This window comes from Lissotriton helveticus, chromosome 4_1 (assembly GCF_964261635.1).
Source record: "Lissotriton helveticus chromosome 4_1, aLisHel1.1, whole genome shotgun sequence".
NCBI classification, from domain to species: domain Eukaryota; kingdom Metazoa; phylum Chordata; class Amphibia; order Caudata; family Salamandridae; genus Lissotriton; species Lissotriton helveticus.
This window is the reverse complement of record NC_136063.1, coordinates 1,433,107,414-1,433,120,679: the sequence shown is the minus strand read 5'-3', so window position 1 is coordinate 1,433,120,679 and position 13,266 is coordinate 1,433,107,414. Positions and strand designations below refer to the sequence as shown.

Sequence of the window (13,266 nt, the reverse complement as noted above, 5' to 3'; positions counted from 1 at the left end):
CTTGTAATGGGCGCATTAAATCTGACATACCGAGCAGACACACATACAACAGAGTGGGAAGGGAGTCCCGCTTGGATTATGTCCTTGTCCAACTTTCCGAATGGTCGCACATCATTGACTTAGGGTGGTGGAAAGAGTGGACAGCGACCATAATGCTCTTGAACTAGATTTTGTCCATCCTGGTACGAGAGTCGGTGACCAAAGTATGGCGGCGACCAAACCAGAGCTTCTCCTTGAAAACAACAGAAGGAGAATTAGGTGGGAAAAACTTGTTGCTAGCCGAGAGAAGCTTCCAAAGCTCTATGATGGATTAATTCCAATTATGGAAAAAGTGTGCGTTCTAACTGATGAAATCCGCAATGAGCACACCCGCAAATTAATATATCAGGCTCATGAGGATCTTACTAGGACCATGGCGGATAATCTCTTTTTCCAAACCCCAACGTAAAAGGGGGGACCATATTGTAAGTCCTCATGGTACAATGCTGCATGTCGTAAGGCAAAAGGGAGAACTCCTCTTATGTATCAAGGAGGGCAAAGGCAGAGGGGAGGTACAGGCTAGCAGACGGGCGTATAAGAAACTGGTTGCCCAGGCCAAGATCGAATGGGAGGAGGGGCCAGTGGGAGGAACTCTCTAGTTCCCTAGCTACTAGGGACTATCGCAAGTTTTGGCGAATTGTAAATGGGGGTTCTGAGAACTTACCATCAGCAATCGAACCAAACATTGCAGCGGGGGTGTGGCAGGCGCACTTTCAGTCGCTCTACACTTCAGACACCGGGGATATTTGTAATTTATTCCAAGCACGTCCATTCACTGCAGGGGCGACTTGTTTACACTAAAGGAGGTGCGAGCAGCCATTGAAGGATTGGCATCTGGCAAGGCCCCCGGATTGGATGGCATTCCGGGTGACCTGTTTAAACAGGAGCCTGACGTTTGGGCTCCCTATCTGGTCACAATATTCAACGCTGTCCGGTTGGGCATGGAGATTCCCAGTACTTGGCTGGGGGCAGAGGTGGTTCCCATATTCAAGAAGGGCTCTCGCCTCTGCTCCCAGCCAACTACAGGCCAATTAGTTTAATAGACGTGTCCCAGAAGCTTTTGGTAGGATTGTGCTGGATCGCCTTCAGGCCTGGCTGGTGGAGACTGACACTCTTAGTCCCTACGAGGCGGGATTCAGAAAGGGGGTGTCCACAGTGGATCAGATTTTCCGTTTAAGTCTCATCTACTGGAGGACGGCGTTACTCGAGGGGGGCAGCTTGTACACGGTTTTCGTGGACCTGCGAGCCGCCTTCGATTTGGTGCCCAGCATGAAACTGTGGAGTGTGCTAGCTGAGATGGGGGTTCCATCTGATATTCTTGAAATTCTGCAGAGACTCCACCAGAACAACTTTGCACGTGTCAGGTGTGGAAGAAATGGCGAACTGACAGACAGATTCCCCGTTGACAGAGGGGTGAGACAGGGCTGTGTGCTTGCACCGACCCTTTTTTGCCTGTTTGTCAACGGGGTAATCGCCCACCTGAATGGGATTGAACACACCGACGCCCCCAAATTGAATGGCAGCAGGGTGCCTGCTGCTGTCCAAAACCCCAATGGGGATCCAGCGAATCCTTGACTCCTTCTTGGTATTCTGTACGGAGAGGGGCTTGGAGATCAACGCGTCAAAAACTAAATTTATGATTCTATATCCCACTCCAAGGACTCGTCCAAATCCATTGCTTGGCACATCACGATTAGAGAGGGTTTCCACGTTTGAATATCTAGGTGTAACTTTAAATGAAAACTTGACATGGGGGGCACATCGGACTAGGGCCAACTTGAAATTGGTCCAATTTGCGGGAGGCATTTCAAGGATGATGACCAATCAACACATCCCCCGCTGGGCCCAGTCATCCAGATCTACAAAGCCCAGGCCCGGGGTGCTGTAACTTACGGGGCTGAACTCTGGGGACATACACCAGCCCCAAACCAGATGACAACCGAAAACAAATTCATCAGACAATTGGTTGCACTTCCACCAAGCACGCCGCTGCTCCCCTTGAGGTTAGACCTAGGACTTAGACCAATCACAGAGGAATTGGGTCTGAAACCTTTAACATTCTGGAGAAAGATATGGAGTAGCGAGGAACTTATCCAGTACAGGTCCGAGCTTAAGGAGTTTTTAACCCAACCAAAAGCTATGCAGATTCCTTGGCTGAAATACATAAAATCATCGTGTGAGAGTCTAAGGTTCTTAGAACTATGGACAGACCCAGCCAATGTGTCTGCCAGGATACCGCATAAAGTTCTGTCAAGGGCGTATTATGACCGAAAACTTGCTATTGCTTTAGATAGCAAGCGTGAGGGTTCCTTGACGTCTTTATTTACCCGAAGCAAAGACTCCTACTGCCTGGAGAAGGATCTAGATGGGATGACCCCCGTGTTGACCAGGAAGCTATTTCTCCAGTGGAGATATGGCACATTGCCCCTTAGGTCTTTCACCAGCTCTTGGACAACGCCACCAACTACAAACCAATGCCCGGCATGTGCACTTGCCGTGGAAAGTGACTTACATGTGGTTCTATTTTGCAAGGCTTACCAAGACATCAGAAAATACTGGCTTGTCCCCCTCATCAGAAACTTTGGTTGCAGACAGTTCTCCCCCATGTACAGAATTTTAAAAACCGATGTTTCACCTTTAACTGTCTTTGCACTGGCGAAATACCTCACCGCCATGTGGTTTATTCGTACCCGCATTTTAAAAGCGGATTTGGGCCTATAATAATTTGATCACTTTTTCATCCTACTTTTTAAACCATGGCTGATGGACTACTCTTATATAGTCTGGCCTTATTCTTAATCAATGTTTTAAATGATTGTGTTTATTTGTATATCTTTGATGGTCTAATTGATCGAAATAGATTGAAACTTGAACTTGAATACTAAAAGAAAGGTTAGATCTGATTTTTTGGTGGCGTAGGATGGACTTCCGAGTTGATGAATTGGTTAAACAGTGTGTACGGTGCAATACCAGTGACAAAGTGCTTGTATTAGAGGGTGCTGTGGATTCTCCTGTACCTCCCCCTGAGAGAGCCTGGCAGAAAATAGGCATGGATTTTCTCAGGCCTTTCCATGTCCTTCCTGCCAACTCAAAATATTTCTTGGTTCTTGTTGACCATCTATCTAGATGGGTTGAAGTCGAACCCATCAGTATTCCCAATTCAAAGTGTCATAACTTGGCGTAATAAGATTTTTCTTAGAGAAGGTTTTCCTGAGGAAATTCTCACAGACAACGGTGTGCAATTCATTTCACAAGAGAATAATTCTTTTTTACATTCTTGTGGTTCTTGTGCAATGGAAAGACTGAGAGATTCAATAGGGTTGTTGTAGAATGTGTCTAAACAGCTTTTAGATCATAGACCTGCATTTTCCAAGCAGTGAAAGATCTTGTTTGGTCATATTGCATGTCGCCCCATGTGGCCACCAATTTTATTCCATTCAAACTCATGAGAGGGAGAAAAGATCCTTCACAGGTTTACCCCTTTTGGCTGGTATAGTCCTTCCACCATAATTGTGACATGAGGAGTCATCTGAAATTTGTACTAAGAAAATTGAACCTACCATTGAGAAAGAAACCAACAGGATTCGCGTTGGGGATTGGGTTAGAGTAAAAAACCTAGTGTCAGAAAAGGTATGTCAAAGTTTTTAGATTCTCAGCAAGTTGTAGAGGTTAGGAAGAATGCTGTTAAGTTGGCCAACAGAAATTGGTGGAATACCTCTCGTGTAGCTAAGGACCCTTGTTTTTTTTTCACAGAAATGTAAAGAATTTCAAAAATATTTTAGAAGGGGATAGAGGTGTTAGAAAGAGCACCAGAGTTCATGTTAGACCAAGCAGATTACAAGATTATGTATAAGCACAATTGTGTTTCATTTACACTGACTGTTGGTTTTATTTTTATTTTTCTTTCTATATTCTAGTGTATTTTTCCGTTATTATACTATCTTTTGATTAAAAAGGGGGAGGTGTGGTGATGTGATGTATTAGAATACAGTGATGTCATCTAGAGTGCTTATGTCTGTTCTGCCCTGAGTGTTCTCTCAGTGGCAGTTACTGTTTGGGCTGTGGCTGTGCCAGCTGGGACGGCTCTCTGTTCCCCGTAATAAATACTTCTTGCAGAAACTACTACTGCGTCAGCTGCACATCTTTAGAGAATGATAGATGTGCACATGGCAGGACTGGTGCTCTGGGGCAGGATAGAGAAGCCTAGGGCAGAATGGGCATGCCACGTGCTTTTGCAAAGTGTGCAGAGTAGGAAGATAGCAGAAGTTAAGTGCATATGGCATTGTGGAGGAGCAAAGGGCAACTGTGAGAAGCTATGGACAGAGTCTCTTTTCCTATGCCTAAAAAAAGAAATGTGGCCTTGTCAAATGAAACGCATTCTCATGAAAAACACTTGAAGTTTGCACTGTATAAAACTGCAGAATGATACAGTGGGATTGTGATGGAACTGACCTCTCCCACTAATGTTCTACTGGATGAGAAAGTCAGAGGTTGCGACCTTAGATAATAATTAGTCAGGGAAACGTTGGGCATGGCGGTAATTGCTCAATATGGCTCTTCGCTTTTCTACCAAAGGAACCCTCATAAAAGTAGCTTTTAGTCCCCCATTACTTACCATTCTTGGCTTCAATGTCACTCTTATTTTCTTCCTTTTTAGGTCGAGGACCTAAAGGCTGCGCTTGCGCAGTCTGGGGTCGGAGATTTAATGTTTCTTAGTAGTGCGGTTTAACCCGCCTCCCTGCCCCGTCTCTCCTCCATTGGCTGGCTTCCTAAACGGAGGCCAGCCATTGGAGGAGAGATGCGTCACTCTAATTTAGCCCCGTCTCTTTCGGATTCGGGGGCGTAAGTTTTGCTGTTCTTTAGACAGTGACATAGTCTGTCACTCAGAACCACAAAACCACGCCCCCGATTCCGAAAAATTCGGAAGCTTGCGGCCGCCATTTTTTCTTCACCCGCAGTGAAGGTGAGCCGTTCCTCGTTGTGCTTGTGTCCTTGTGTCCGTCCCCCCCTTGCCCCCTCCTTCCGTCCCCTCTCGTGTTGCTGTTTTCTGTGCATCCCGGCTCTCCTGATGACCCGCAATGTGACCCTCGGCACGACAACTATGGCGGAGGTAAGGCATAAAGTGCAGGGCAGGGAGGCCGGAGAAACCACCACTACGGCAAACTTAATCAAAACAGCCGTTCCTCGTTGTGCTTGTGTCCTTGTGTCCGTCCCCCCCTTCCCCCCTCCTTCCGTCCCCTCTCGTGTTGCTGTTTTCTGTGCATCCTGGCTATCCCCAATTACGATATACATGTAAGGAATTGAGTACATTAACCAGACATATGGTTTAGGTATACATCTCCCAGACCGTAAAATAAAGTAAAATGGCACAACCATTTCTTTGCACCAACCTTTATATTCACAAGTTTGCCATATTCTGAACAGCCGGCCTGTAAATTGCATCCACGAACGGCAGGAGAAACATCCCCGTTTTTATTAAAGGTCCCTCGCGTCTTAGCTACATGACGCGTTTCCGGTCCGCTAGAGTGGCGATTGAAGTAGAGATAGGACGTGGGATCCTATAGTTGTTGTTCTATGCCCGATTGGCAACTGCCATGATGAAATAGAAATAGGATATGGAATCCTATAATTAGCGTTCTATGCACGATTATCAGCTGTCCTATTGAAATAAAAACAGGATCCTAAAGTCTGTATTTTGTACCCGATTAGCAACCGCCATAGTGGAATATTGATGTATCTTATCCCAGCAGGCAGCAGCTGCCGGTGCAGGGCAGGGAGGCCGGAGAAACCACCACTACGGCAAACTTAATCAAAACAACGTGATTGGGATGCGCCACATCCTCCTCTCTTCTGCCTTTCGCACATGCCCTTACTTCCCTCATCATTTCGCTCCTCGATTCCCCCTCGCGTATCTTTCTCTCCACGCGCTCTCCTTTCTCCGTTGCACGGCCCTCCCTCCCCCTGTTTATTCTCCCTGGTCCTAGGCCCGCTCCCCCTAGTTCCACCCTGCCCGGCCGCATCTGCCTCTTCTCAGCGCTGTAGATAGTTGGAGATTAAGTGATTTGTCCAGAATCACATATGTTGTGCAGATGCCGAGCTGGTTCCCCAGCTCCAAAGTCGCGAGCTCTGGCCGTTGCGCCACATCCTCCTCTCTTCTGCCTTTCGCCACGCCCATGCCCTTACTTCCCTCATCATTTCTCTCTTTTCCCCCTCGCGTATCTCTTTCTCTCCACGTGCTCTCCTTTCTCCGTTGCACGGCCCTCCCTCCCCCTGTTTATTCTCCCTGCTCCTAGGCCCGCTCCCCCTGGTTCCACCCTGCCCGGCCGCATCTGCCTCTTCTCAGCGCCGTAGATAGTTAGAGATTAAGTGATTTGTCCAGAATCACATATGTTGTGCAGACGCCGAGCTGGTTCCGCAGCTCCAAAGTCGCGAGCTCTGGCCGTTGCGCCACACCCTCTTCTCTTCAGCCTTTCGCCTCGCCCTTGCCCTTACTTCCCTCATCATTTCTCTCCTCTTTTCCCCCTCGCGTATCTCTCCCTCTCCACGCGCTCTCCTTTCTCCGTGCACGGCCCTCCCTCCCCCTGTTTATTCTCCCTGCTCCTAGGCCCGCTCCCCCTGGTTCCACCCTGCTCGGCCGCATCTGCCTCCAGAGTTGTGCGAGGGGGTCATCAATCTTAGGGCGGACATTTGAGGGGGGCGCTTTCTGGATCTTGAGCCTGAAATTCTCGCTATAAGGTACGGATCATCCAGGATGGAACAGTAATGTGAATCTTAAAATGTGACCGATATTTGATGAGCCCCACAAAGTGGAACTCTCCCACTACCTCACTCTCTATCTCACTACCTCACAACTTCACTCTCTCTCTCTAACTCACTACCTCACTCTCACTCTATCTCACTACCTCACAACTTTACTCTCTCTCTCTAACTCACTACCTCACTCTCACTCTATCTCACTACCTCACTCTCTCTCTTTCTATCTCACTAACTCACTTTCACTCTCTTTCACTACCTCACTCTCTCTCTATCTCACTACATCACAACCTCACTCTCTGTTTCTATCTCACTACCTCAGAACATCCCTCTCCCTCACTACCTCACTCTTTCACTACCTCACTCTCTCGGTCTCTCACTACCTCACTCTCTATCTACCTCACTCTCTCTCTCACTACCTCACTCTCTCTCTCACTACCTCACTCTCTCTCTATTTCACTACCTCACTCTCTCTCTATCTCACTACCTCACTCTCTCTCTATCTCACTACCTCACTCTCTCTCTATCTCACTACCTCACTCTCTCTCTGCCAATGCAATAGGTCTCGCATATGCAAGCAATTAAGCTATTGCCAATATAAATGACAATGCCATTTATTTAAGGATACAAAAAAAAATAATAATGAGCAATGCCAATAGCTCTACCTATAATATTGCCGAGACCATTGCATTGTAAATGCTTGTTATTAGTGAGTGCATGTCTACGCACGCCGGCTTCACTTCGCCTCAATGTTTTTTTTCCCATGGATCATGGACCAAGTACTGATTCACTACTTGATTAGTGTTCTTCCGTGCTGCTTGTGCACGGATTGTGGTACTTTTTTTGTGAGTGTCTAATGTTGTTTTTCTATGTTCTTTTTACACACTCCTATGCCATTCTGTCTAATTTTTTTGTTTTTGTTGTCTTAGGCCTGTCGCTCCTCTAGCTTGTTAGTTGCTTTCCAGATTATTCTAAACTTCACTTTTTAGTTAGCCACTTTACTCTGACCAGTCTTGCCCAAGCCGCATAAAACAACTATACAGTTTATTAAATTGGCAGCATTCACTCAGGGTGCATTTCTAACTAGTCCAATTGCTTTTTGTGGTACAGGAATGTCGTTAAGAGCACTTTATTCTTTCTTTTTTATCCTCCTACCTTTGTTTGCTTGGTGCACGAAGTTGCAAGATTCATAAACATGTTTTTAGGTCGAGCCTAGCCCAGCGCGGAAATGGGGATGACCTTTAGAAATCGGTTTGCACTTTTCAAGCACTCGTGCTTGTGCTGGCTTCCACCTTGCGGTAGCGAGCAGCGGCGCACAGGGGCCATCTGTTTTCAATTAGCATGGTAGCGTGCCCTTCTTCCTCCTGTGACCATTTGCCTCAAGTACCGTCATTCCCCATTGTCCATTTTCCCTGATCAGTCCCACGTCCCTCTCGCTCCCACTTCCACAAAATGGCAGAGCGCCAGTGCTTCTCCACTTGCTACACTAACGGGCGATACATGCCCACATTCACCATCATTGTTTAGTGTGAGCTTTGTCCAGTATTTATTATGACAGAAGCATGTTAGGCTGGCGAGTTTTTGTGTAAGGCTTGTGACTGTTGGGCACTGCCTGGGCCGGTGCTGTCTCTACTGTTGAGCCGTGTGAAATATCTGCTCCAGCCTGCACCCTCCCTGCTATATCTTTCAGCACACTGACTACTGGTGAGCGCAACAGTTGTCATCCAATGGAGTCTTCCCTGCTAGGATCAACAGAGCAGCTTTGTGTTACAGTAATTAGTTACCCCATAAACTGGTTTCCAGATTAGTAACCGTGAAATGAAAAGACCATCTTATTTATGAATTTATAAAGCTGAATATCTACTTCAAATAAATCATGGAACCAGGGAGACATTAGTGATGATTTAATGGAAAGGAAGTGTCTCAGTAATGCTGCATTTAGAAACCGACATTAAACTTTGGTCGGGCTTTTGTTACTGTGTTTTCAAACTGTTATTGCTGCACATTTTTTCATCCACCAGCGAGGTTTAAAGGTCACTCAACAACCACAGCGGCCTCCGTAGGCATTATTGGTCTTGTATAATGCCTGCCCTTTAGCAGTTTATTTTCGAGCCAAACATAACTGTTCCTTTAAATATTTGACAGAAAAGTGTTTTAAATGCTAAGCAGCAGTTTCAGAAGTCCTACAAATTGCCATTCTATCAAAGTACTTCTCGATAAAGGGCTCTTGGTTTGGTGGAGTGGTGAGAGGGTTGCTTTTTAACAACATTTGGCTCCAGTTTTGGATTTAGTTCTTTGTTTCGTAAATGGTAGCCTTTTCACCTCCTATTGACTTGGCACAATAGGACAGTTCTCTGGACTGTGCTTTTTTGTGTGCTTTTCTTTTTCACTTGTCTTGTTACCGTAGATGCACTGTTTGTAAGTAAGCAAGGACAGGTGGAGTTGCTCAGTAATTGTCTTTTATTACCCAGACTGCTGACGTTCATATAATAGTTGTATTTCTGCAGGAATTTCGGTAGATGTCAATGCCTTTGGAACATTTAGCAAATTATTCTAAGCAATAACGCTCCATTTACCAACCATCCTGTGCCCTTTGGGAATAAGCTGTGAAGTGCTTGTTAACTCCCACAAAGTAGCTGCCCGCATTAGGCACAGAAATGGCAGAAGGCATGCTCTCACCAAATCTCAATTTAGGAAATGCCGAATACTACAAACTGTAACGTGCAACCAAATTAAGCCTCCATTTTAAAACGTAGCATACAAGTACTGGTGTGCTAATACTCATAATTGTTAGTATTGTATAAATGAATTCAGCAGAAACACTTTCACTGACATGTTTATTTACTCTGAGCACTCAGGATACTTATATTCTCAGCTGTGTCTTGCCTGAGTGGACTAATACATTTTGTTAATCTGTTTGAATTTCGGTAAACCGGTTATCTTCATGTGTTAGATAATAATGAGTAACATGAAGTTGCTTAACTGTATATACCTGTTATCTCGCCATTGCACCAGTACAGAAGTTGAAGTGAATGAGAGCATTACAGTTTACAGCTTTTACAGATCTGCAGTTTCTGGCATCTTAGGTTTTTTATGTGTACACTAATGTGCATGCAGGCCTTCATGTGAGTTCAGAATATCGGTTATACAAAATAACACTTTAAGTAATTTTCAATGCAGTTCTATAATATGCCTATTAGTGTCAAAGCTTCCACGTTAAAGAACAGTAGATGCTATAGCAAACAGAATAATGTGCTGCATGGCTAAAAACTTATAAGGTCCCAAAGGGCGAGACCTATTGGCTATGCCAATGCTTGTTTCACGTTTGATGTAATTGCTTTGTGAATATAAATAACAATAAAGCATACTTGCAGACTGTGACTTCATGCCTGCCTTTCACAATATTTCACATAGAAACTACGCAATTGTATTTATTTAAAGAAGCGTATGGTTGTCAAACAGTGGGCGATTTGTATAGGGTCACAGGAAAGCCCATATACGGTTGTCCCTGTCCTCTCCAAAAGCTTTGTGTCTCCTATGCCCCTGTGTCATGGTACCGTGTTCTACAAAGCTCCCTAACACTTGATAGCTTTATCTGTTGCCTATCTAATACATTCAAACTGTAAATGTTCATATGTTGTTATTCACTTTTAACGATCTAATTGTGTACTTTGTGGGCCCATAGCATACTTTGCAAGATGGTGGCAGAACTGGTAGATTGTCTACATCGGTTATACATGACAGGAATGAGTACATGTGTTTGTCCTCTTCCAGTCCACCATGGCAGTTATACATACATCATACAAAAACTTCTGCGCAACTGCTGTGTCTTTGCTGTTCCATGTCGGTAGGTGTCGATTAGTTGGCAATCTCAGCAGAGTAAGGTGCATTTAGTCTGAACTTTCCTTTCATCGACAAAACTGGTTCTGTCTCTCTCTTTGACCTAATTGCCGTAGGGATGTTTAGTCAGCAGTTCTTTCGCAAATAAAAGTTTCAGTTTACTCGCGACATTGTTAAATTTCAGGTGTGCGCTGAACAGCAAAGCTGTTGTGACACGCACTAGTCTAGGAGAGAGAAAAAGCAAAATCTCTTTTGAAATCTAAATTTATTTATTTATTTTTTAAGGCATAATGGAGAGTTCGAGAATTCCACAGGGAGACGAAAATGCTCCGAGGCAAAAAGATAAAGTTGTCGACGAGGGGGAATGGAAAAAGAAATGGGAGCAAAAAAAGACCGGTTTTCACAAGGATCAAGTACATAGGTAAGTTCCTCTTAAATTTCGTAAGGAATTTAGACATGGTGCCTAGGCTTGTTTATCGGCAGTTTTACTCTGTATATTTGTGGACTGCCTGTTCGGTTCTCCTGAATATCCAGGCCTTTTTTGTAGCTGTTTAATGGGTTAGTAGTGGCTCATCAATTTAGCCTGTAGGTAGTTACGTTGTAATTCACACCGGTCAGTGAATTCATTCAGTTCAGTTCATAAACTTTTATTCGATTGACCAAACATTCAATCATAAAAAGTACAATTTAAAAAAACAGGTAAATTTCCATCAGTACATAAATAAAACTGGGGAAAAAAGATGAGATACAGACATTATACAGGGTGAAAGGTAAAGAACTGTAAATATTGCAAGGGTACAGAGCACGTAAAAAGTTTCAATTCATACAGTAAGAGAACCGATCATACTGCGAGTTTTTAAACAGAATTTCAGAAAGAGTGCCACACATTTAGCCGCATAGGGGGTGTCCAACATCTGCAGAGCCAAAAAGGCAGGTCGACACGTTCTCAACCCCATGCTGCGTAGGAGCGGGATTAACCATTTTTTACGTGGCTGAACAAAATAATGACAGAAAAGGACAGTGTGTATGTTTGAGCAGAAATGCCATCACACGGACAACTTCCTATTTCGTGCGACCAATTGTGCGTATCAGGGAAAGTTACAAGGCGGAAGAATACATTAAAACGAAATCGTATTAACACGTATTTTTCAAAGTTAGATAAAAAAAAAGACAAATAGGGCTGGGTACCAAGAGTAGATTGTATGGATAAAATATGGGCGTTACTGGGCTTCAGAATCTCTGAACAGAGACGAAGATGTCTCAGGTGATTTATGCAGAGAGTTTTCAACGCCTTTTTGCTAATGTCAGACAGGGACAGTGGATCAGAAAAATAAGTATCACAGTTCATGTCCCTAAAGAAACTAAAAACGTACAATAACCAAGGAATTTTTTGCCAGTGTTCTAATGTAAGACAATCCTGGAGAAGGGAGCGTGTAAGATGACATTGAGGTGTTAACCAAATACGGCGCCATAGAAGAATCGGCTGGCATCTGATGTAATCTATTATATAATCGATGCCCAGCTCGATATGGGAGCCGTATATTGGTGCGCTCCTAGGTAGAGCCAGGACATATTTAATGAACTTGTTTTGAACAAGTTGTAAACTATCAACCTGGGTATGTCCCCAAACGGGGGCACCATAGGTGGCTACACTGTGGCATTTGGCTTGGTAAATTTTAAGCAGTTCTCTAGGGGCAGGTTTACCCAGTTTACGAGAAAAGGAGACCAGGGCTGAAGTAGCTCTTTGGAAGTGTATTTTCCGGGAAGCCACAGCCTGTTTCCAGATTAGTTGGTCATCCATTTGGATACCTAGATAAGGGTAGTCCCTAGCGCGCTCCAGTTTGACCTGTTCCAGGTAAATAGGTTTCGGATGTTTAACTTTCGGGCCAAAGTGCATAACAAAAGTCTTGCTTTTGTTAACTCTTAGTCCCAGTGTAGACATAAACTGGTTGTACCTATCTACTTGTTTCTGCAGCTGAACGAGGGTCCTGGCTAAGATGACGGAATCGTCAGCATACAGTAAGGCAGGGATTGGGCGATGGTTAATAGCAGGAAGGTCCTGGCTACCCTCGAGCAAGGCCTTCTCAACCCCGTTCATATATAGGTTGAAAAGAAAAGGGGCCAGGACACAGCCCTGCCTTACTCCTCTCGTAACGGGAAAAGAAGGTGTTAATTCTCCAGCTAACCCAAACCTAACGCGCGCTGTAGCGTCGGAATACAGCTCACGCAGAAATTTAATGAGAGGGGGATCCACTCCAAGCTCGCTCAGAAGGAACCATAACTTGGAGTGGATCACACAATCAAAGGCGGAGCTGAGATCGATGTAAACTGCGTACAAATTGCCGCGCTTTGCTCCGGCGTACTTGCCTACCAGTAAGGTGAGATTTAATGCCTGTTCAACCGTACCAAGGCCCTCCTGGAACCCATACTGGAGGTCGGTTAAGATGTTGTTGTCCGACGCCCAATCCTGGAGACGTTCCAGGAGTAGGCGACCAGCGACCTTCCCCAGTGAGTCCAGGAGGGAAATTGGTCATTCAGTATGTGCCCGACTCCAAAGGGAATTACGTGGAAGTGAGAAAGCTGTGTTTACTTTATTTACGCAGTCCAACCTTCATAACGTAATTGCTTTCAAGT

At 44.9% G+C, this 13,266-nt stretch overlaps 1 protein-coding gene across 1 annotated transcript in view; it reads left to right on the top strand.

Annotated features, from left to right (window-relative positions):
* Positions 1-13,266, top strand: part of LOC144827542 (putative thiopurine S-methyltransferase) — a 315,654-nt gene that overhangs the window by 123,474 nt on the left and 178,914 nt on the right. Inside the window, exon 2 of the mRNA XM_078685806.1 lies at positions 10,918-11,053. Within this exon, the coding sequence (XP_078541932.1) occupies positions 10,923-11,053 (131 nt within the window). The 5' untranslated portion in view covers positions 10,918-10,922. The remainder of the gene's footprint in view (positions 1-10,917; positions 11,054-13,266) is intronic.